The 20,477-nt window shown below is 46.1% G+C and overlaps 1 protein-coding gene across 5 annotated transcripts in view; it reads left to right on the top strand.

The window, feature by feature from the left end:
* LOC128100835 (protein NDRG3) overlaps positions 1-16,762 on the top strand; it is a 68,926-nt gene extending 52,164 nt beyond the window's left edge. For 3 of the 5 annotated variants that reach the window (XM_052723529.1, XM_052723527.1, XM_052723532.1), the window contains 9 exons: positions 1,170-1,226; positions 2,948-3,051; positions 4,045-4,110; positions 4,227-4,278; positions 7,199-7,246; positions 12,542-12,577; positions 12,771-12,822; positions 14,112-14,150; positions 15,230-16,762. In XM_052723529.1, coding sequence (XP_052579489.1) covers positions 1,170-1,226; positions 2,948-3,051; positions 4,045-4,110; positions 4,227-4,278; positions 7,199-7,246; positions 12,542-12,577; positions 12,771-12,822; positions 14,112-14,150; positions 15,230-15,411 — 636 coding nt within the window. In that variant the 3' untranslated portion in view covers positions 15,412-16,762. The remainder of the gene's footprint in view (positions 1-1,169; positions 1,227-2,947; positions 3,052-4,044; positions 4,111-4,226; positions 4,279-7,198; positions 7,247-12,541; positions 12,578-12,770; positions 12,823-14,111; positions 14,151-15,229) is intronic. The other 2 variants (XM_052723531.1, XM_052723530.1) reach the window with 1 other exon arrangement.
* Positions 16,763-20,477: the final 3,715 nt, after the last annotated feature.

Below are 20,477 nucleotides of genomic sequence, written 5' to 3'. Positions count from 1 at the left end.
AGCACTCTGGAGGCAGAGGCAGGCAGATAGATCTTTGTGAGTTTCAGGCTAGCCTGGTCTGTTTTTCAAATTCCAGGTAAATGAGACCCAGCATATATTTTCTTCCTATCACCAGACCAGATTCTGGACAGTCTGTCTGTCCCTCCCCACATTTATTTACATTTGGGGGAATATTGCCTTCCCTAGCTTTGACTCGAGTGTACTAACAATGCTGTTGGCATCTGCTGTGGAATTCTCTTACAGTCGGACTTGTGTAAAATGTGCTCACCTGTCTAGTATAGCACCCCTGCACTTAGATGTGTAACAACCTAGTGACATCTAAGAACACTCTGGGGCTCTGAGCATCAGGAATAGTGCAACACATGACGTGAGCTGGGTGATTAATCTCCTCCTCTTACAGCTGTAGTCTATGGCTCACCTACAGCCCAGGGGTGATTTCAGGCCATCTTTCCTCCTTAATCTTTCACCCATGTCCATGTCTCTCCCTCACCTCCTCCTGCATCCCCACCTCCAACTCAGTGCCTCACCTCCGATCCAAGTCCTCAGTAGGAATTCCATCTAAAGCCCAGGAAGAAAGCTTAAAGGGGAATTGGCAAGATCATTTGAGCTGGAGATGTTTCTGAAAATAGACTGTCTCCAGATTTACACAGATTGCTGCATTTATTAGATATGAGATGCATCATTTTGAAATGGGAAGAACTGGGAGAAAAAAATGTTCAAAATGTGAGAACATTCTGTAAATATAGCTATTCCTCCCACTGCCTGAAATAAAGATGGCTAAAACTGGAAGGAATTTTTTTTCTTTGTCTCTTGCATGTCTTGGGCGGGATTGTAAGTGGATCTCTACCTGCCATCAACCCAGTGTAGATGCAGAAATAGGGGCAGGCATGAAGCAGCAGACTGCCATGAGTCTCAGGACTCAGAGTTTTGAAGGAATGGCCATTATTCCTTCCAGCCCTATTTCAAAGCAAGCTCTGCTCATACCATGGAAAGAATACTTAGTTTTTTCCTTATATTTTCCCTTTTTTTCACATTTCTTTGAAATGATACTGATCTGTGTTTTTGATTTGCTTTTGAAAGATAATATGTGTAAAGTACACCTTCCTTTAGTGAAGAGCCATGAAAGGCTCACATATGCTCACTCTCCTAACACAGTTTTTATCTTGTAGCTCTCAGGCTTGACGACCAACATCGTGGACATAATTTTGGCTCATCACTTTGGGCAGGTAAGCACCTGTGCAGCCTGAAGAGCTGGGTTTACTGGCTTGTGTGCAAAGCTTTGTTGTGCTTTAGGAAAGAACGAGGTACCTTGCAATCTACTGGATCCTGTAGTCAGAACGGCATGTGGCCCTGCAAAGGCCAGGCCTATGGGAGAGGTTTCCCTTAGCCTCAGGGATCTTGGCACTTGGAGAGTGACAAAAATCAGCATCTCCCTCACCTGTCCCCTGTAAGCAGAATGCCATCTGTGAATGTTTGACAACACCAGTGCCTCACCAGACATCTTTAGAGCCATCAGGAGGTTTAGGAAAGGCTTCACAGAAGTACAGATTTCAGAAGAAGAAGAAGAAAAGTAAAGAACTCAGAAATGTTATTGTGAGGGGAGCTTAGAGATGATCTTATTCAGCCCTCAGGAACTGATGGACACTGAAATCTCCAGCAGGGGTGACTGTGGTCCTGTGGATAATTGTTGGTGGGGATTTGCCTCCTGTCCTGTTTTCAAAGGAAAAGTGAGTGATGGAGAAACTGAGCAGTGAGATCAAGAGCTGTGAGGTGCCTGGAGTGTGGAGGAACAGTTACAGCGAGGGGTAAAGGCTGGTCAGCCTGCGTACCTAATTCTAAAGACGCCTATAGGAACATGGAAGGTTAGAATAGATCGAGTTGGTATTACCTACTGCTTATGTATGAATTAAGTGTTTTATCTTGTGTGTATAGTGTAAGCCTGTGTCCTCTGGATAAACATCCAATGCTTTCAACCACTGAACCATCTCTCCAGCACCTTTGGCTTTATTTTAAGATAGGGAAACAAAGGGCAGAAACACAGCATAATATTCCACCATTGTCCACACGGAAAATAATGGAGCGGACCTTTGATTCAAAGTCCAACTCCAAAGTAATAGTCTTTCCTTCATTGTTTTCTTTTATTTCATCGCATTTTATCAGTGTAACAAATTTACTTTTATTTTAGAGAAAGGAGCTTATACAGGCTTATTACAGAAAATCTGCAACCCATCTCCTTTCCTGCCTCTTCTAGGCAGTCACTCTTTAAGTCTTCTGATCCCTCCCTCTCTTGCCTCTGAGACAGTGCCTTATGCCCAGGCATGGCCTCAAACTGGGATCCTCTTCCTCTGCCTTCCAAGTGCTGGGATTTTAATCTCATTCTTTTGTTGGTGGGTGGCCTCCATCCTATTGTTTTATTAATAAAGGAGACATAATTCACATGTACTGCAATGCACACACTGTAAGTGCATGTCTCTGACCTCTGTCCTATGTATTCATATGTAGCTACCATATATATGATTGTGTAGAATATTTCTATCAGCCAAAAAGGTTCTCTTGTATTCTTCCGAGTCACTAATCCCCCTAAACAAAGTACCCACTATTCTATTACCTCTCTTCTTTACTTTGCCTGTTTTTGAACTTGAAATAAGTAAAATCATAGTGTATAGTGTCTGGGCCTGACATTTTTGGCTCTATGTAACTGTCCTTAGTATATGCCATTCCATATACCAGTTGGTGCCCTCATTTGACACAGAATATGGAACTGAACTATGGATGAGGCAAATAAAAAAGATGTTAGCCATTCAGTGTATCTGTGCATTAGTAAATCCTAAGCTCCACCCCAAGTCCCCTCATGAGCAGAAAGGCTATTGCCACTGAAAATACAAACCAAATAAGATGGACTTGTTCTGCAGCCCAGTTTACTGGTGTTTTCTTTCACTTATTCTAGGAGGAACTGCAGGCCAATTTGGACCTCATTCAAACCTACAGACTGCACATTGCCCAAGACATCAACCAAGAAAATCTCCAGCTCTTCCTCGGTTCCTATAATGGGTAGAGTTGTTTCTCATTCCTTCAGTTAACTGTGTAGTCCAGCTCTAAAATCTGCGTGACTTCTAAGAAAGCGGAGAGGAGAAATAATCTACTGCCATTGTTGTATTGCCTGTGCTGTTTGACCATTCTAGGGTGGAAGAGCTATAAGACCGATTTTAGAAAGAGCTTTAAAGAAGTAAACAGTGAGTTCTAAAAAGAGTTGTAGTTTCTAGGTTGTCCTGAGGGAGAAAAAAGAAAGCTAACTTACATATATTCAAGAAAAGCAAATAATCATGGGGACCTGAAGGGAAGCACATGTAGGAAGACACTGAAGAGAACACTAGGGCTTGATTTTGATTCTGTTTGCTGATATCTCATCATGAAGCAGACAGAGTAACATGTGGATGTAAGTCAACTCCTTTTTCCTTGAGTGTTTCAAACTTTACTTTCCTGTCTATTCCTGTCGGAGGGCAGGCTGAGGAGAGAGCACTGGTTCCTACCCTAGTGGTAGTTTTCCAAAGAGGGAATGTGGTGGGAAAGGCTGCATTTGTCAGCTCTGAGTTTCAGAGTTACACACCCAGTAAAGTGCAATGCTAAATTCTGAATCTGGTCTGGAGAGCTTTCCTGCTTTTAATTGAAATGAAAAAGGTAAGAGCTCTATGCAAAGCTATTGTAAATATAACCCTCTTCCCAAATAAAAGTATGCCATTCCCTCCTCCTAAGGGGCTCATTCCTACAGACCATTTGGAAAATTCGTTAGACCTGAGGACTTCAGTATTGCTCTTGTTTGAGTTTTAAAGTTCTCCCCCTTTTTAGCATCCCATAAAATCCCTGTTCCTGCTCTCTAGCATGCAGGGTGCCATGGAAAGAGCCTCAGGAGAACGCTCAGGGCCCTTCCATCCTCAGGTGTAAAGAAAAGACCTAGACTGTCATACTCTGGATTACATGTCCAGAAAACACATGAAGGGCCATGATTTTCCTGCAAATGACACTGATTCTGCTTGGTTTGTCTAGACGCAGAGACCTGGAGATTGAAAGACCTATACTGGGCCAAAATGATAACAGGCTGAAAACATTAAAGTAAGTCCTGAGTCTCCCCACCGAATGGCTGTGTATCTGCCTGTCATGACGAATCCATTGTCCACAGTGTTTGTGCTTACTTGCTGACTGACTCCTCCTCTTCCTCGTGTTCCTAGGTGTTCTACTTTACTGGTGGTGGGGGACAATTCACCTGCTGTGGAGGCCGTGGTAAGTATGTCCTGCTGTGAGCAGGCTGGGATTGAAGTGTAGTCAAATGTATGTGGCAGGCACACCGCTGACAGTGTGTCATGGAAACATGACCACATGGGGTCATGCTGTATCTAATTGCACCTACCAGGTTTTACTGTTACCTGTTTTGAAAATAATTCCTCAGCTGTCACCAGGTCTCATCAGATTGATTAGTGTGGGTCTTGACAGTGTGCTGCTGTCCATTCTGTGGCAGTTATTGTCAGATTTTCGGCACTCAGCCTTCCACTTATGGGAAGTTAACCACCACAAACTCAGCAAATAAGAAGGTTGCAGAGGGCCTGTAACGCTTTTTCTTGTGTTGACTTAAGTAGCATGTTCGTTTATTTTTTAAAGGTATAGTTTAGCCAAATATCTTATTTCCACACTCCCTTTTTTTGAGAGGAGGGGTCTCATCCAAAACACAGAGTAGACACTCCTCTAATCACCCAGTTAGACCTGACTCCCTGGCCAGAGCCCCATATGCCTCTGGTGGTGGAGACCTGAGAGGTGGCCCTGGGACGATCCAGGAGAAGCTCCACAGGTGCTAGTTCAGGATTGACACCTGGCTTTGTTCACTAAGTCAGCATCGTTTTGAGCATCCCCTATTTGTTCAGGGCTGAGGAGTAACAGACCTATTTGGGGATTTGGAAAATGCATAGATGTGTCAGAGACCAGTGACTGAGGCTGGGAATGTAGCTCAAGGCAGAGCACTCACATGTAAGGCCCTGGGTTCAGTCTCCGGCCCTGCAAGAAAACACACTGGGCCCTGGTGATTGTGCTTAGTTAAACATGGAAACACGGTCAATTGTATGAATTACAAAGTAGTAGATAAAGGACAGCATGCTTTATTATGCTAAATCCAGACATGGAAATTGATTTCTTAGAAAATATTTATACCTTATCCACTATATTCCGAGCACTGTGACTAGCCATTAGATACCCATTTTAAAATTCTACCTGTAGAATCATTGCCTACGCTATCGAAAAATGGTGCATTTATCACAACCTGCATTGTCATTCACATAGAGCAAATTAAACCTCTGATTGATCTTGGCTTTTAGATCACCTCCTGATTTTAGAGGAGTTTTGTATACCTGCCCATCAGCAATCCCAAGATCCAAAGTTCACCTGGATTGCTGATTCTTGCCTAGGTAACTAGAGCCACTCCCGACGGGCCCACTGCCTCTTCAGTATGCACACATGCCACTGCCCTGCTAACCACTCAGACCTTGTCACCTCAGAAACCCTCTGCCTTCCACAGTGAGCTCCAGTCTGCCCTGACTTTGCCTCTGTGCATCTGCACTTGACACTCGCCACTCTAGTGACACGGGAACTGCACGACCTTCCTTTCTCTGCCTCCGGAGTCCCCAGACACCCACCTTTCCTTCCTGTCTATCTCTGCCTTTCTCTGCCTCCGGAGTCCCCAGACACCCACCTTTCCTTCCTGTCTGTCTCTGCCTTTCTCTGCCTCCGGAGTCCCCAGACACCCACCTTTCCTTCTTGTCTATCTCTGCCTTTCTCTGCCTCCGGAAGTCCCCAGACACCCACCTTTCCTTCTTGTCTATCTCTGAAAATCCTACCTGGCTTTCCATGTGCTCATTCCACACAGCTGTGAAGTTTTCTTTTGTGGTATATATTCCACAGATATATATTATCACAGGTTTTATGTGTATATTCTTTTTTTTTTTTTTTTTAGTGTTTTTTTTTTTTGGTTTTTCGAGACAGGGTTTCTCTGTGTAGCTTTGTGCCTTTCCTGGAACTCACTTGGTAGCCCAGGCTGGCCTCGAACTCACAGAGATCCGCCTGTCTCTGCCTCCCGAGTGCTGGGATTAAAGGCGTGCGCCACCACCGCCCGGCTTATGTGTATATTCTTAGAAAACAAGGGAAAGCTGTTTGATTGAGTGAGCCATAAACTATTGTCCTTTTAGAGATGGAGGTATATAGCTCAGTGATGGAGCATGTGCTCCAAGATTATCTTCCCAAAATATTTTCTTTGAGGTCCCTGCCTTCATAGATAGGATACAAGATCCCATACATGGAGATGTACCAAGCTGTCATCCCTGATTTTGCTGACCATTGCAAGGGAACAGTCACAGAAGAATTCAGCTTCACACTGGGGAGCCAGAGACCTTGAGGCAGAAGAGTCAGTGGTTGGAGGGGGTGCTGTGGGATGGTCTGTATGTCAAATGTGTTGCTGATTGGTCAATGAATAAATCACTGATTGGTCAGTGGCCAGGAAGGAAGTATAGGCGGGACTAACAGAGAGGAGAATTGAGAGAACAGGAAGCTGGGTGAGAGAGACACTGCCAGCCGCCATCAGGACAAGGAAGTTGTAAAGTACCGGTAAGCCACAAGCCACGTGGCAAGGTCTAGATTAATAGAAATGGATTAATTTAAGCTGTAAGAACAGTTAGCAAGAAGCCTGCCACGGCCATACAGTTTGTAACCAATATAAGTCTCTGTGTTTACTTGATCGGGTTTGAGCGGCTTGGGACTGGCAGGTGAGAGAGATTTGTCCTGACTGTGGGCCAGGCAGGAAAAGTCTAGCTACAAGGGGGCAGCCCTCCACTCTAGGCAGGAGGGACTGAGCAGGGAGGTGGAGGCAATGCGCAGGCCCAGCTGATAGGCCATTGGTGCTAGGACAGCATGGAGGAGATCCCAGCAGGACAGGGCCACAGTCTTCTTTGTCTCTCAGAGAAGGAATGTCACAGCCAGCAGGAAAAGCCTTTAGATTCAACATGTTGTTCATTAAAAGACTGAAAGCATCAGAAAAGGAAATGGCAAAATTTTAGATGAACTCTGAACCATCAGACAAACACGTGACATCTAATCTCTTTGGCTTATAAGATCACTGGGATGGTAATTCTAGCAATTTATAAAATTGTTTTGTTTTTTTCAGGTTGAATGTAATTCTCGCCTCGACCCTATAAATACAACTTTGCTAAAGGTAATGTGTCTTCTTTCACAGCCAACCATTTGTGATAAATGGGAAACGCTTCAACTCTGTGTTTTCATGCAGAAAGGATAATTCTCTTCCCTCTGCTCATGGGCACTTGTGTTCTCTCTCTCTCTCTCTCTCTCTCTCTCTCTCTCTCTCTCTCTCTCTCTCTCTCTCAGAATAAGAAAAATATATTAATTACATTTATGTATTTATTGGTAGTAGACACCATGTGCCAAGACACACAAGGACAAGTTACAGAAGTCAGTTCTCTCCTTCCACGACATGGGTCTCAAGGATGGGACTCAGGTTGTCAGGGTGGGCTGCACTGGCTGCAAGCACTTTTATCCTCTGAACCCTCTCACCAGCCCAAAGAATGTATTTTCTAAATTCTCATATATTTTCTAAATTCTCATATCTTGTCCACTAAAAAAAAAATATATTGTAAAATACTAGTGTCTTTTTTCCCTATATGTTTTTAGATCATAAGATCAGAGGAGCTGGAGGTCTGAGCATGGTGGTACATGCCTTTAATCCCAGCACTCAGGAGATACAAGTGTGTCTCTGCCTGGGCTACATAGAGTACCCTGTCTGGGAAAAAAAAAAAAGAAGAAGAAGAAGAAGAAAGAAAGTTGGGATGGTGGCCTGTGCCTAATAATTCCAACTGGTAGGAGGCTAAGGCAGGATTGCTGTGAGTTTAAAGCCAGCTTGAGCTATATAATGAGTTCAGGCTATCCTGAACTACAAAACAAACAAGCAAATAAAGATTAGAAGATATTTATAGCCCTATATTTGTTTTCCTCCATTTATGTCATAAACATTTAGTGAACGTACAAAATTACAAGAACTAAGGTAGTATTGGGAATGCTTTATATCCTGAGTCTTGTTGTATTTTTAAGGAAACTTCTAAGAATTTCTTAATGATAAGGGGTACATTTTTTTCTCTTCGGCCTCCTTGGACTTGTTAAAAGTTTCCAGATTATCAAGATTCACCCTCGACGGGTGATGACAGTGCACACCTTTAATCCCAGCACTTGGGAGGCAGAGGCAGGTGAATATATGAGTTCAAGGCCAGCCTGGTCTACAGAGTGAGTTCCAGGACAGCCAAGTCAGAGAAACCCTGTCTCAAATAAAAAATTCGCCCTCATGAAGTGTCCCCTACAGAAGCTCTGGCTGAGTGTTGTCAGAACTGGAGTCTCTGCTCACGTGTTTGGGGAACTGGCCTGCTGCTCTGCTGCCTCTCTCTGTCTCCCTCCGCATGACTCCTGCCTTCTTCCGTCTCTCTCAAGTGTGTGTGAAGGGCAAGCACGGTCACCAGCAGCAGCATTAGTTCTCAGAACACACTTAGTGCTTGGAGGTGCGCGACTCACAGTGCTCTGGACTCCCCATGATGGGTGGCCTTCTCCAAAATACAGATAAAACAATTTATGGTTTCAGATTTAATTTTTACAAAGTATGGTGGTGTGTGTCTCAAAAATCAGACTTGGGAGGCAGAGAACCAGGAGTTGAGTTCATCCTCAGCTACATGCCAAGTTTAGGCCAGATTGGGCTTCATGAGACTCTAGCTCACAAAACCATGGGCCAGCTAGATGGCTCCACAAGTAAAGACACTTGCTGCCAAGCATGATGACCTGGGTTTGATCCCCAGGTCTCTCATGGTAGAGGAGAACTGACCCCCACCAGAGGCTTTGACCTCCACACACACCAGGCAGGATATGCATACACACACACAAACCTAAGAAATGCAGCTTTTAAAATTTAATGAAAACTAACGGGCTGGAGAGAAGGCTCGTTGGTTAAGAGTGCATCCTACTCTTGAAGAGGACCCAAGAGAGGAACCAAAGTTCCCAGTACCCATGTCCCAAGGCACATAGCTGCCTGTAAGTCCAGCTTCAGGGAATCTGATACCTCTGACCTCTGCAGGTAACCCGCACTCATATGCATAGACATAAATGTAATTTTATTTTATTTTTTAAAGATTTATTTTATTGTTATTTTTAAATACATTAACGGGTGTGTGTGTGTGTGTGCGCGCGCGCGTGTGTGTGTGCGCGTGTGTGTGTGTGCGCGCGCGCGTGCGCGCATGCTTGATGGATGTGAGCCCCCTGGACGTGAGCCTCCTGACAGGATGCTGGGAACCAAACTCTGGAAGAGTAGTAGCAAGTGCTCTTAACCAATGAGCTCATACATGTAGTTTTGTGTGTGTGTGTTTCTTGTTTGTCTGTTTTTTGAGACAAGGTCTCACTATGTAGCTCTAGCTGACCTGGAGCTTACTATGTAGACCAGACTCACTTTGAACTCAGAGATCTGCCTACTTCTGCCTCCTGTGTGCTGGGTCTAAAGTTGCGCACCACCATGCTTACCCATACATACACATAATTTTAAATGAAAAACTCAGTTGTCAAAGAATAAATAATATTTTTTTAAAGAAAGAAAAACTCCAATTAGTTTTCCACTGCAGTAGCCATGAAGGTTTATTTCTGGACACACACGCCTATTCACAATAGCCTAGAGCAGAGGAGACGTCTCCTGTGGCAGATGGAACAGATACTCAAAAGTATCTGATGGCATCGATGTGTGACATAGTTTTTCTTGGGCTAGGGATGCACTTCAGAGGGTACCTAGTGTGTATGAGGTCCCATCATTGCAAAAAAGAAAATATATGTAGTTTTCCCACATTCTCTGCATGTAGGGCCTGTTTTATGGTTCTAATCAATCATGTGTTTGGTTTATTTTTATTTTGTTTCTTTTTCTAAATTTTTTTTCGGGGTTGTTTTTGTTTTTTTTGTTTTTTTTTGATTTTTCAAGACAGGGTTTCTCTGTGTAGTTTTGGTGCCTGTCCTGGATCTCGCTCTGTATACCAGGCTGGCCTCGAACTCACAGAGATCCGCCTGCCTCTGCGTCCTGAGTGCTGGAATTAAAGGCGTGCCCCACCACTGCCCAGCTTCTAATTTATTTTTAAATTATTCTTTGACAGTTTCAGGCATTTATTGTTTTGGTTTTGCTGTTGTTAATGGGTTTTGTTTTGTTTTGTTTGAGATAGGGTCTCTCCAGATAGCCCTGGCTACTGGAACTCATTATGTAAACCAGACCAAACTCACAGAGATACACCTGCCCCTGCCTCCAAAGTGCTGGGATTAAAAGCGTGCACTACCACGCCTGGCTCAGACATGATATTTTCTGGTCACACTCTTCTCCCTACCCTTTATTATGTCTCTGCCATACCCATAAGCCCCCCCCCCCCATATCCCAACAAGTCCCCACCCCACTTTCATGGTTTTTTTTTTTTTTTTTTTTTTTTTTTTTTTTTTTTTTTACTTTGTAACCCACTGGGCTTGACCAGGCCATCCATCCACATGGGCATGTGGAGCTATGGAGCTAGCCACTGGAGCGTGAGTAAGTCACCAGTGCCCACACCACCAAAAACAGTGACTGCCTCTCCACCAGCAGCCCTTCAACTCCCCTTCTTTTCTTTTTCTTCCTTCCTTCCTTCCTCCTTTCCTTTCTTTCTTTCTTTTTTTTTAGAAACAGTAGCTCTCTGTATAGTCAAGACTTGCCTGGAACTCACTATATAACCTGGGTGGCCTTGCCCCAGATGTACAAGGCTTGCATTTTAGGCATGTGCAACAATGTCTTACTTCTAACCAGTTTTTAGCTTCTAAACTTTGCAAAAATCTCAGCCCATACTAGTTTGGTCTGTTTTATATTTGTGAGGTTAAATGGTTGCTTCTCATGCTTGTTTTTCTCAAATTGTTCCTTCTTAACCTCAAATTCTTATGCTTTCTGTGGTATTCTCCTGTCTTAAATAATGTCTCCCATTTAAAGAAAGTGTTAATTCCAGCAATGAAACAGGGATTCATATAGGTTGGTTTTTTGGTTTGGTTTGGTTTTGGTTTTTTAAGACAGGGTTTCTCTGTGTAACAGCCCTGGCTGTCCTGGAACTCACTCTGTAGACCAGACTGACCTCAAACTCAGAAATCTACCTACCTCTGCCTCCCAAATGCTGGGATTAAAGTTGTGTGCCACCACTACCTGGCTGAGGATTCATATAGCTTTAAATCATTATTTTATTTTATGTGTATGAGTGTTTTATATGTGTGTGTGTGGTGTGTGTGTGTGTGTGTGTACACCATGTGCTTGGCTGGTGTGAGGTCAGAAGAGGGTATCAAATGCTCTAGATCTGGAATTATAATAGTGAGCTGCCATGTGGGTGCTAGGAATTGAACCCAGGATCTCTGGAAGAACAGCAGGTACTTGCTGTAACTACTGAGCCATCTCTTAGACCCTTCATATCCCTTTAAATAGAGGCAAGTCAGCCAAGTAGCCTCTCTCTGAGGTCAGATCACATCAGCGGGAAGGAGTACATTGGTTTCTGTTGGGCAAACATGCAATGGGAACAGTCTTGAGCGCAGGCTGGCAGCTGCTACGTCTCTATCGCAGTGTTAGAAATGCGAGTTCTCCAGCCTCATTGCAGAATCCTGGGGTAATATCTAAAAGTCAGGAGTAAACAGGGAATTCCAGTGCACACTAGCAAAGCTCTGAGACTGCGTGATGAAAACCCTTCAAACGTAAAGAACAGTACCACCAGATCCAGCTTGGGGAGGGTATAGACAGGTCTCCACTCCTTGTGGCATCACACCCCTTTGTCATGAAAACAATGAAGAGATGAAGGGAATTATAAAGCAGGCATGGTGACACATGTCTGTGCCCAAGTACTTAAAGGCAAGAAGTGGAGGACTAAGCAACACAGGAAACCCTGTCCCTGACCTCTTAGTAGAAAAACAGGACCTTACACAGCAGAAAGCATTGAGACATGGAAGCATATTGTTTGAGGACTGTGAAAATAAGCTTCTTTGGACACAAGCAGAGCCAGGATGGAAGTTGTATCTGATAGCACTGTCAGCCTAACAAGAAACACCTGCATAGTCCTGAAAGCCAGGCCTGACAGCCTGGGAATGAAGAGCAATGGATGTCTCTCTCAGGTTTCAGTCCAAGGGTATTACCAGCATCAAGACTGCATAGAGTGCACTGAAGTGATGCAAAGATGGATGCAGTTGAGCATCAGGGAGACCACAGTTCATTCCTGACCCTTTCTATGTAGCCCTGACTGTCCTGGAACTCGCTCTGTAGACCAGGCTGGCCTTGAACTCACAGAGATCTGCCTGCCTCTGCCTCCTGAGTGCTGGGATTAAAGGTGTGCGCCATACTGCCCAGCCATTCCTGACCTCTTTGAAAGGCCTTGGGATGCTGAGAGCATTCCCCTTAGTGGAGGTCCTGCTGACTTAGGTGTTCTTCCTCTTCTAGATGGCAGACTGTGGAGGACTGCCCCAAGTAGTTCAGGTAAGAAAGCACTCATAATAACTACATTCTCTCTCTCTCTCTCTGTCTCTCTCTGTCTCTCTCTGTCTCTCTGTCTCTCTCTCTCTCTCTCTCTCTCTCTCTGTCTCTCTGTCTCTGTCTCTGTCTCTCTCTCTTCTCATTGCTACCTCTCTACTTAGGTACAAATTAATGCCTTCTTTGTTTGTTCCCCCAGCCTGGGAAGCTCACCGAGGCCTTCAAGTACTTTTTGCAGGGAATGGGCTACAGTGAGTAGTATGTTTTCTATTTAGCAGAAATTTATGGATAATAGGATACATTTACCATCTGGGAGACCACAAGTCTCAGGACATAGCCCATCTGCTAGTCAGCCTTTAAGTAGAAAACAAGAGAGTATGGAGCGTTCACCCATCTGTGCATGTGTTTAAGTTAGAATGACAGCTAATATATATCCTCAGACTAAGGTAATTCTTTTTCTGTTTGTTTGTTTTGTTTTGTTTTTCAAGACAAGGTTTCTCTGTGTAGATTGGCTGTCCTGGAACTCACTCTGTAGATCAGAGTGGCCTCAAACTCAGAGATCCACCTGCCTCTCCCTCCTGAGTGCTGGGATGAAAGGCATATGCCACCACACCTGGCTCTGAGAAGTGATTTTATAGCATACTGAGGCTCCAGAATGTTTAGCTTGCCTCCTGGGGAAACCAACCATAAGCAACATAGCCATGATTGAAATCTCAGAAGTCTGACCAGGCCCACATTAACCACTGAAGCTTTGGCCGCCTTAGCCATGAATTAGATCTTGTGATTTATATCTGAATCCAGCAGGTTTTACCTGGCCCACAGAACGTAGTAGATACTCCAGGAGAAAAGGACAGTGTCCTTTGTGAAGTGTGTTCTGCCGTGAGATAAGCTGGTAGTGTTTCCAGCACATCCATGTCATGCATGTGCTGCTGTATTGGGCTCCTACTTCTTCCTCCCCTGAGCTTTCTCCTTTGTCACAGAAACACTCACTTCTCTCGGGGAAATAAATAAATACCTTTAGCCCCAGACAGAGCTCTTTACCCAGCAAGCAGGTTTTCCATCTTTGGTGTCCATTCGATAATGACCATTGGCGAGCTGCCTCGGAAGCTGGGCCCTAGGTTCAGACCTGTAGCTTCCAGGAAGACCATGTGTGTCTTGTCTAGAGTGGCTATGTTGTCCCTGTCTGTGAGCTACTACCAACCGAGCCCACACACATGGCCCTCTGGCTCACCAGGAGGAGAAGTCCTCTCCTAGCCTAGTCTCATCCTCTCTCCAGAAAAATACCTAGTTATGCAGCTGACTTCTAAACCAGGGTAGGTAGGGTGCCTACCTGTAGAGTGAGGATGGAATAGCTTCTTTTGTCTGTTTAGAGAAGTGACGTTAAAGGTGGTGCTTAAGCACCAATGCTCTTCTCTAGGACCTTGAGAGAAACTTTCATCCCTGGCTCAGTATCCTGTCAGCATCTTCTAGGCAGCCAAAGTTGTCACTTAGCTCTTGTGAGTCACTAACCTGCCTTTTCCTGTGTCCATCCTGCTTCCAGTCCCGTATGTGCAGCTCAGTCACCTCAGCAGCGAGTCAGGTACCTTCCTGTGCTGGCCCTGCCCGCCTCCCAACCATGCTCTTCCTGCTGCATTGGCTGCCTGCAGCATGTCCGCGATTTCCCTGTGCAGTGAGAGCCCGATAGAACAGGGCTCAGTGTGTTCTAAGAGTTGACCCTGCAGATCAGGCCTGGTCCTGTAAGAAAAGAGGATTCTACTGAACTGCAGGCCTCCTCTCGGTCCTCAGCCAGGGTGACAGTGGCAGCTAAAGCACAATTCGGGGAGGGGATCCCCACCACCACCTATTTCCTAATCCGTGAAGTGAGCCCCAGACAGGAATCAAAAGGGCCTGCAGCCTTGACTCTAGGTAGAAGTGTTAGCATCTGTGTCCAGAGACCACCACAAAGATGGAATGACAGCAGGGACAGTGACTGATGATCCAGAATAATAGGCAGTGAGTTATGTCAGGTAAAGCCCTGTCCAGGCCATGCTGAAATTAAATGATCTTAGAGTCAAACTAGTAACAGTAACAAAATAGGAGTCTAAATTAAACAACCCCAGAGTCAGTCCCCTCTCAACCCCTGACCCCCAACAGCCTGTACCTCATCCCTGGATAGTCATGAGCTCCAGAACACCTTCCCTCCTCTCTACCCATCTGTGACTCCTCCCCAGAGGGCAACAGTAGCCTGTGGACACGGACGGTAGTCTTGTTGTATCGGGCTTGCACTGTGTTTGTGAAATACCTTCCTACTTGTGTGGTTTGTCATTCTTTCTTTGGTTTAGTCTTGCATGCACTGCAGGTTTTGGTCACCAGTATGTGTTCCCAAAGCCACCTTCCTAATCACTGTATGAATGGCGTGGTGCCAAGCTAAGAGGCTTTACTCCGCGCTTAGGGTTTCCCATCGTACTCTGAAGTAGAATCTGGGGAGAATCGAGATGGAGGGGATCAAAGCAGCCTTGCATACAGCCACTCACCTGGAGCAAATAGTGCAAAGTGGGGGTACCTCTTCTGTCATCCTGGGCGTCATCTTAGGTGGGCTAGAAAAGGTAGAGTCTTTGGTGAAACTTGTAGAGTACCAGAGCTTCACTGAACTCCTAATATCCTGCTTCTTTATTACAGTACCGTCTGCCAGCATGACCCGGCTCGCCCGATCACGAACCCACTCCACCTCGAGTAGCATTGGCTCTGGAGAAAGTCCCTTTAGCAGGTCTGTGACCAGCAATCAGTCAGATGGAACTCAAGAATCCTGTGAGTCCCCTGATGTCCTGGACAGACACCAGACCATGGAGGTGTCTTGCTAAGCAGATGCTACTCCCTGGACCATGCAAGTCCCTCCTCCTTGAAATGACCACTCCATAATAGAACATTTCATCCTGTCAGCTGGCCTCCACTTTCACTCATGCATGGCCACAGAACCTTTCTCTAATAGCCTGGACTTCCCATTCTCTCCACACACCCCTTTTTGTATATACCAAGAACCACACCCATGCCATTACTGTAACATTCCAAATCTTGATCCGATCTGATCTCCATATCTTCTCTTGCCAGCCTTTCCCTATGCTCCCTCAAATATGTACGTGACGAGATTCTTTGATTCCCAACTCCATGTGTGTGCGAGCACGCGTGTCTGTGTCTGTGTGTGCATAGTTCTGTGATTTTAGACATGCTTTCTTGTAGCGCTTCTGCAAAGGGACTTTTTTGCATTCTCAGTGGCATTTTAAAGGGAAATATGCAGAGCAGATATCTGGATGGCTTGGACCACAAGATTGGATTTTGGTTCCACTTGGACAATATTTGCAGTGATTTCAGGAAAGAGCAGGTCTGAGGGATGTGGGGACTGTAGTTACTGTGTGGACCATTGATTAGCTGTGACCAGTAAGAGTCACCTGTTACACAGATAGGCAAGGTGGCAGTCACCTTCCTTGTCCAAGTGGATTCATACGTACCATTGTATAAGTCAGAAGGAGGGATCTGAAACCCATAAATGATGTCTGTACACCATGGAGTTTTCTCCAAAGAATTGGCCTAAGCTCTAGATCAGCCAAGGAAGATGGAAAACAAAACACCAGGCTCCACTCTGCAGACAGAAGTGCTGTCCCTGTAGCATCTGATACCACTTCCCAGACACCCACACATCTGCAGGAAGTGCCTCCCAGGTCTGGATGGAGAGTGGTTCTCCATCCCTCTGTCCCATAGAAGGGGACAGCATGATTTAAAATGACATCGATGGTGAGGGTCTTAATGGGGTAGAGGAGAAATCATTAACACATTACCATGATAAGTATGTGTAGCCTAGGTTTCAACAAACATTAATGGAAACCAAGTCACACTGAAGTGGAACCCATTTCTGGGAAAGTTTTAAGCGTGCAGTGTCCCTTTATAGGAGGGAAGGGGACAATCTCAGGGCAGCCCTGTCCAAGTTGTCGTGAGGGATCATACCAGCCAGGGAGACCCTCTGGAAGGAAGCTGCCACACAGCAAGGACTCTTCTCTTGGAAGTATCCAGATGTGAGCCCAGCCAGGATCATGTGGTTCCAAATCTGAGGAAGAGGTTTTTCACACACGCCTTGCTTTCTGCTAAGATAAGGAAGGTGTCACTCTGCCAGAGTGTGACTTTTTACAGATTAAATAAAGCTGTATATGTCTCATTGTTCCCTGGCTGCTGGTGTCATTTCTGCAAGCGACTCTCTAAAGGCTTGGGCTGGGAATGAGGTTTTTTTACTGGGTCTGGACTGTGCATTTTCTTGTCTATAATTACTTATCCCATTCAGTGATACTTAATAGAGGGAGGACTGGGCACTTTAGAATAATGTGTTTGAGGTATCACAGCCAGTAAGGGCATACTATGCTGAATTCCCCATCTACCTGACATGCCCAGGTCCCCTCAAAACTCCTAAGAAGCTGACAATGCTATTCTTGATGAGAGGGAACTAGAGTCTGAGAAAGCTTGTCCATATCTTACATTTCATCATCTCTATGGAATTCCTGGTTCTATCATGTGATAATTTACAACCACTTTCCTGGGTTCTTCTTAAAATAGCAGGCTATAGGCCGGGCGGTGGTGGCACACACCTTTAATCCTAGCCCTCGGGAGGCAGAGCCAGGTGGATCTCTGTGTGTTCGAGGCCAGCCTGGGCTACAGAGCAAGATCCGGGACAGGCACCAAAACTGCACAGAGAAACTCTTGAAAACAAAGATAGCAGACTGTATTTTGTCAGAAGCTGCTGTGTTTACGCCCTCTAAGAATAGTTTGAGAAGCCCACCATCTTGTAAAGGGTAGAAAGAATGGTCCACTCTGGGACTGGAAGAGAGGGCTTTGCTTATATCAGGAATGAAGGATTCAGGAGGAGAGCTGGTGGCTATAACAGGTTTCTAAGGTTCCATAGAAACAGTCTGCTCCCTCCTCTGATTGCCTCCAGGAGACTTGCATTCTTCCATCTAACATGCCCTCATATACATGCTGGTCTCTTCTGGACTACCCAGTTGACTACCCACAGGGCCCTGGACCACACTCTTCTAACATGGCTGAAGAGAACTCTGGATTATCCTCCAAAGACACTGTCAGCTGCTGAATCTATGGTTGTTCTCACAGGGTGAGATTCTCAGTTTGAAAGGAGTAGAGCTAGGAACAGATATGAGTGGGCCCTTGGGGTCAATTCCAAGCTCTAAAGCAAAGCAAAAAAGCCCACAAAATCCCAAGAGAAGACGGCCATCCTATCTGTGCACCGTCTATCCTCTGCCTGAGCAGCAGGCAGCTCATCCTCTAGATGAGGTCACTGTATCCTCCAGACGTGGCCATTGCGATGAAAATGGGATTAAAGAGAAGCAAAGCAGCCTGGGCACTGTGCAGTTTCTGCGGCCTTTCGCCAACACTGCCCACCCACTCGCCAGGACACCACAGACAGTGTCTAAGCACATAGTATGCTACTCAGACATGTGACAAATGATCTAATCTCTTCTGCAAATGTGGCCAACACCTGTTTATCCTCGGCCTCATTGCCACTGTCTGGACCTCATCTTCCCAATAGTTTACCATGCCTTGGCCAGACCAGGAAGAAAAGCTGCAGAGTCCTGGAGAAGTGTCCAGGAAAGAGCAGGTCCCTTATGGCCCAGGGGTCCCAAAGTTTATGGTCTTGCTGAACTAGAGCCAGGAAGTTAATCACCTCCAATCCTTCCTTCAACCCTGTGGAATCAGTATTATTATCCTTCATCACAGGAGACTGGTCTGAGTTAGTCACCCATGCTACCCATGGCAGGCCTAAAGCCAAACACTTAGCCTGAACCTCATACTCATGGCCAGCTGAAATGGGAGAATTGCCCTGGTAGTGAGCAAATCCCATCCCTCAGGAGGCAGCAGAACCACCACCACCACCACCACTACCAAGGCTGTCCAGTCCCCAAAGTCTGAGAGGAGGGGCTGTCCAGAGCCAGTCCTGGGGGACCAGTCTGCTGGGTGCTCCTGAGCTCTGTGCTGTGGACACTGAGGTCCTTCAGAGAGGCAGCAGAGAGCACTGTTTCTCCAGTTGATAAAACAGGGCTGCAGGACAGGTGGGCACAAGAGTGCTCCTCCCTGCAAGACTGGGTCCACTCAGTGGGGACTGTTGCAGGACATGGATGCCATCCCATGGCACTCATGGACAACACCCTCATCCAAGCAGCACATGGCCCTAGGGCAAGGAAGGTGCCCACTGTGTCTCCGTGCTGTTCTGTGGGCTGCTCCTTCCAACTGTGAACCCTTGGCGGTACCGGGCACAGAACCCAACCTCAGTGAATGACAGTGGAATAGAAGCAAACAGGTGAGATCATACCTTGGCCTGCTGAAAATAATGAGACCATCTGGAAAGGATTAGAGAGCCAGCTCCCCTCACGGAAAAACTTAATGTAGCATTGGAAAAGCAGCATCCCTCTAGAAACCAAGGTTTGCTTAGTCTGAGGACAAGACACTGTGCCAAACACTCTACTCACTTGGGTTCACTCCGTTGCTGTGTGTTGGGTGCCTTCGGTGGGCCTCCCAATGCTGAGGACAGGGCATGGACTGTAGGAACGGTGGATTGAACACATGTTCCAGCTGAGGCTGGTGGCAGTCACAGGACTATGAAGCAAGAGGATCACCTGAGCCCAAGAGTTTGGGGAGAACCTAGGGAACATAGTCCTCAGTTCAGAGTCTCATGAAAAGAAAACACAAGACAACAATAACAGTTTGTAACCGGATATTCAAAACCAGGAAGGAAGTATGCTCCCGGGGCTGGCTTTCCCAGACATTATCTACCATGCCCAAGTGTTGGGTGTGGTTACCCCCACTTCTCAGATGAGGAAAGGGGGCACCAAGAATGGAAGTGACCAGTCAGTCCCTCAGAGCCTTGCAAGTCACCACTGTGTCACATAGGCTGACAGACTCCCAGCAATCTTACCCAGTGCTCTTGGCACCAATCAGTATTCAGTGTCGCCTCTGCATGGGACTCCCATCCCAAGGCCTCCTGGCTCCTCCTCGGTCCATCTCTAACCCTAGCTGTGGTCGCTGACATGCCTGGAGAGAGCTCAGTGTCTTGTCACTATCCCTGCCACCAACCAGCAGAATGTGACCCTAGGTGAAGGAATGGTTCCTCAGGCCACGGGAGTTCAAAGGAGGACCAGCAAAGGCTAAAAATTCCTAGGAAGCTTCCTGAGAAATGCTGGGATCCAGACAGACACAAAGAGAATGGAAAGGGCAGGCTGGCCCACCAGAGGGGACCCCAAAAAAAGGCCCCAAAGCTCCTACACAGAGATAGAAAAGACCGTTGGTGTTCTTAAGAATGGAGCAAGGCCACAGCCTAGGAAAGAGGGACACAAAGCAAACCACCTACAGCTTGCTGGCAGTCTCTTCATGTGAAGAAAGGGCTGGGGCTTGAACCTAACAGGAGGGGTCACTCCCAGTGTGGGTCAAGTGTCTGGGTCCTAGCTGGGATCCATGGACTGTGTCTCCACAGCAGCACCCTTTTCAGATTTCTTTTGGCAGTGTGCTTCTGAGAGTCTGCTGAGGAATGATGGGAAGAATGCCCAGTGGAGAGAGAAAAAAAAAAGGCCTGTCTAACCCAAGCTCCAGTTTCTCTGATAAACACAGGGACACGTGTGTGTCCACAAAACCAGGTAGGTCGTATCTGTGGAATCACCAGGGCCTTCCCAGGCCTCATGAGTCTATATAAACTTAGATCTCACCACCTCTGGGTCTTTGGCCAACAACCCTAACGCACAGCATCAAGCTTCAATGAAAGCCTGCAAATACCTTTTCCAGTGATCTACAGGTTCCCAGCTTCTGCTGAGTTTGCAGCCTTGGTGAAGACATTGCAGAGGCAGATAAAAGAGGAAACACGAGGGCTAGTCAAGTGGTG

Source organism: Peromyscus californicus, unplaced genomic scaffold (genome assembly GCF_007827085.1).
Source record: "Peromyscus californicus insignis strain IS unplaced genomic scaffold, ASM782708v3 Scaffold_7__1_contigs__length_154581171, whole genome shotgun sequence".
NCBI classification, from domain to species: Eukaryota; Metazoa; Chordata; class Mammalia; order Rodentia; family Cricetidae; genus Peromyscus; species Peromyscus californicus.
The sequence above is the reverse complement of the archived record's forward strand: the minus strand, read 5'-3'. Positions and strand labels throughout refer to the sequence as shown.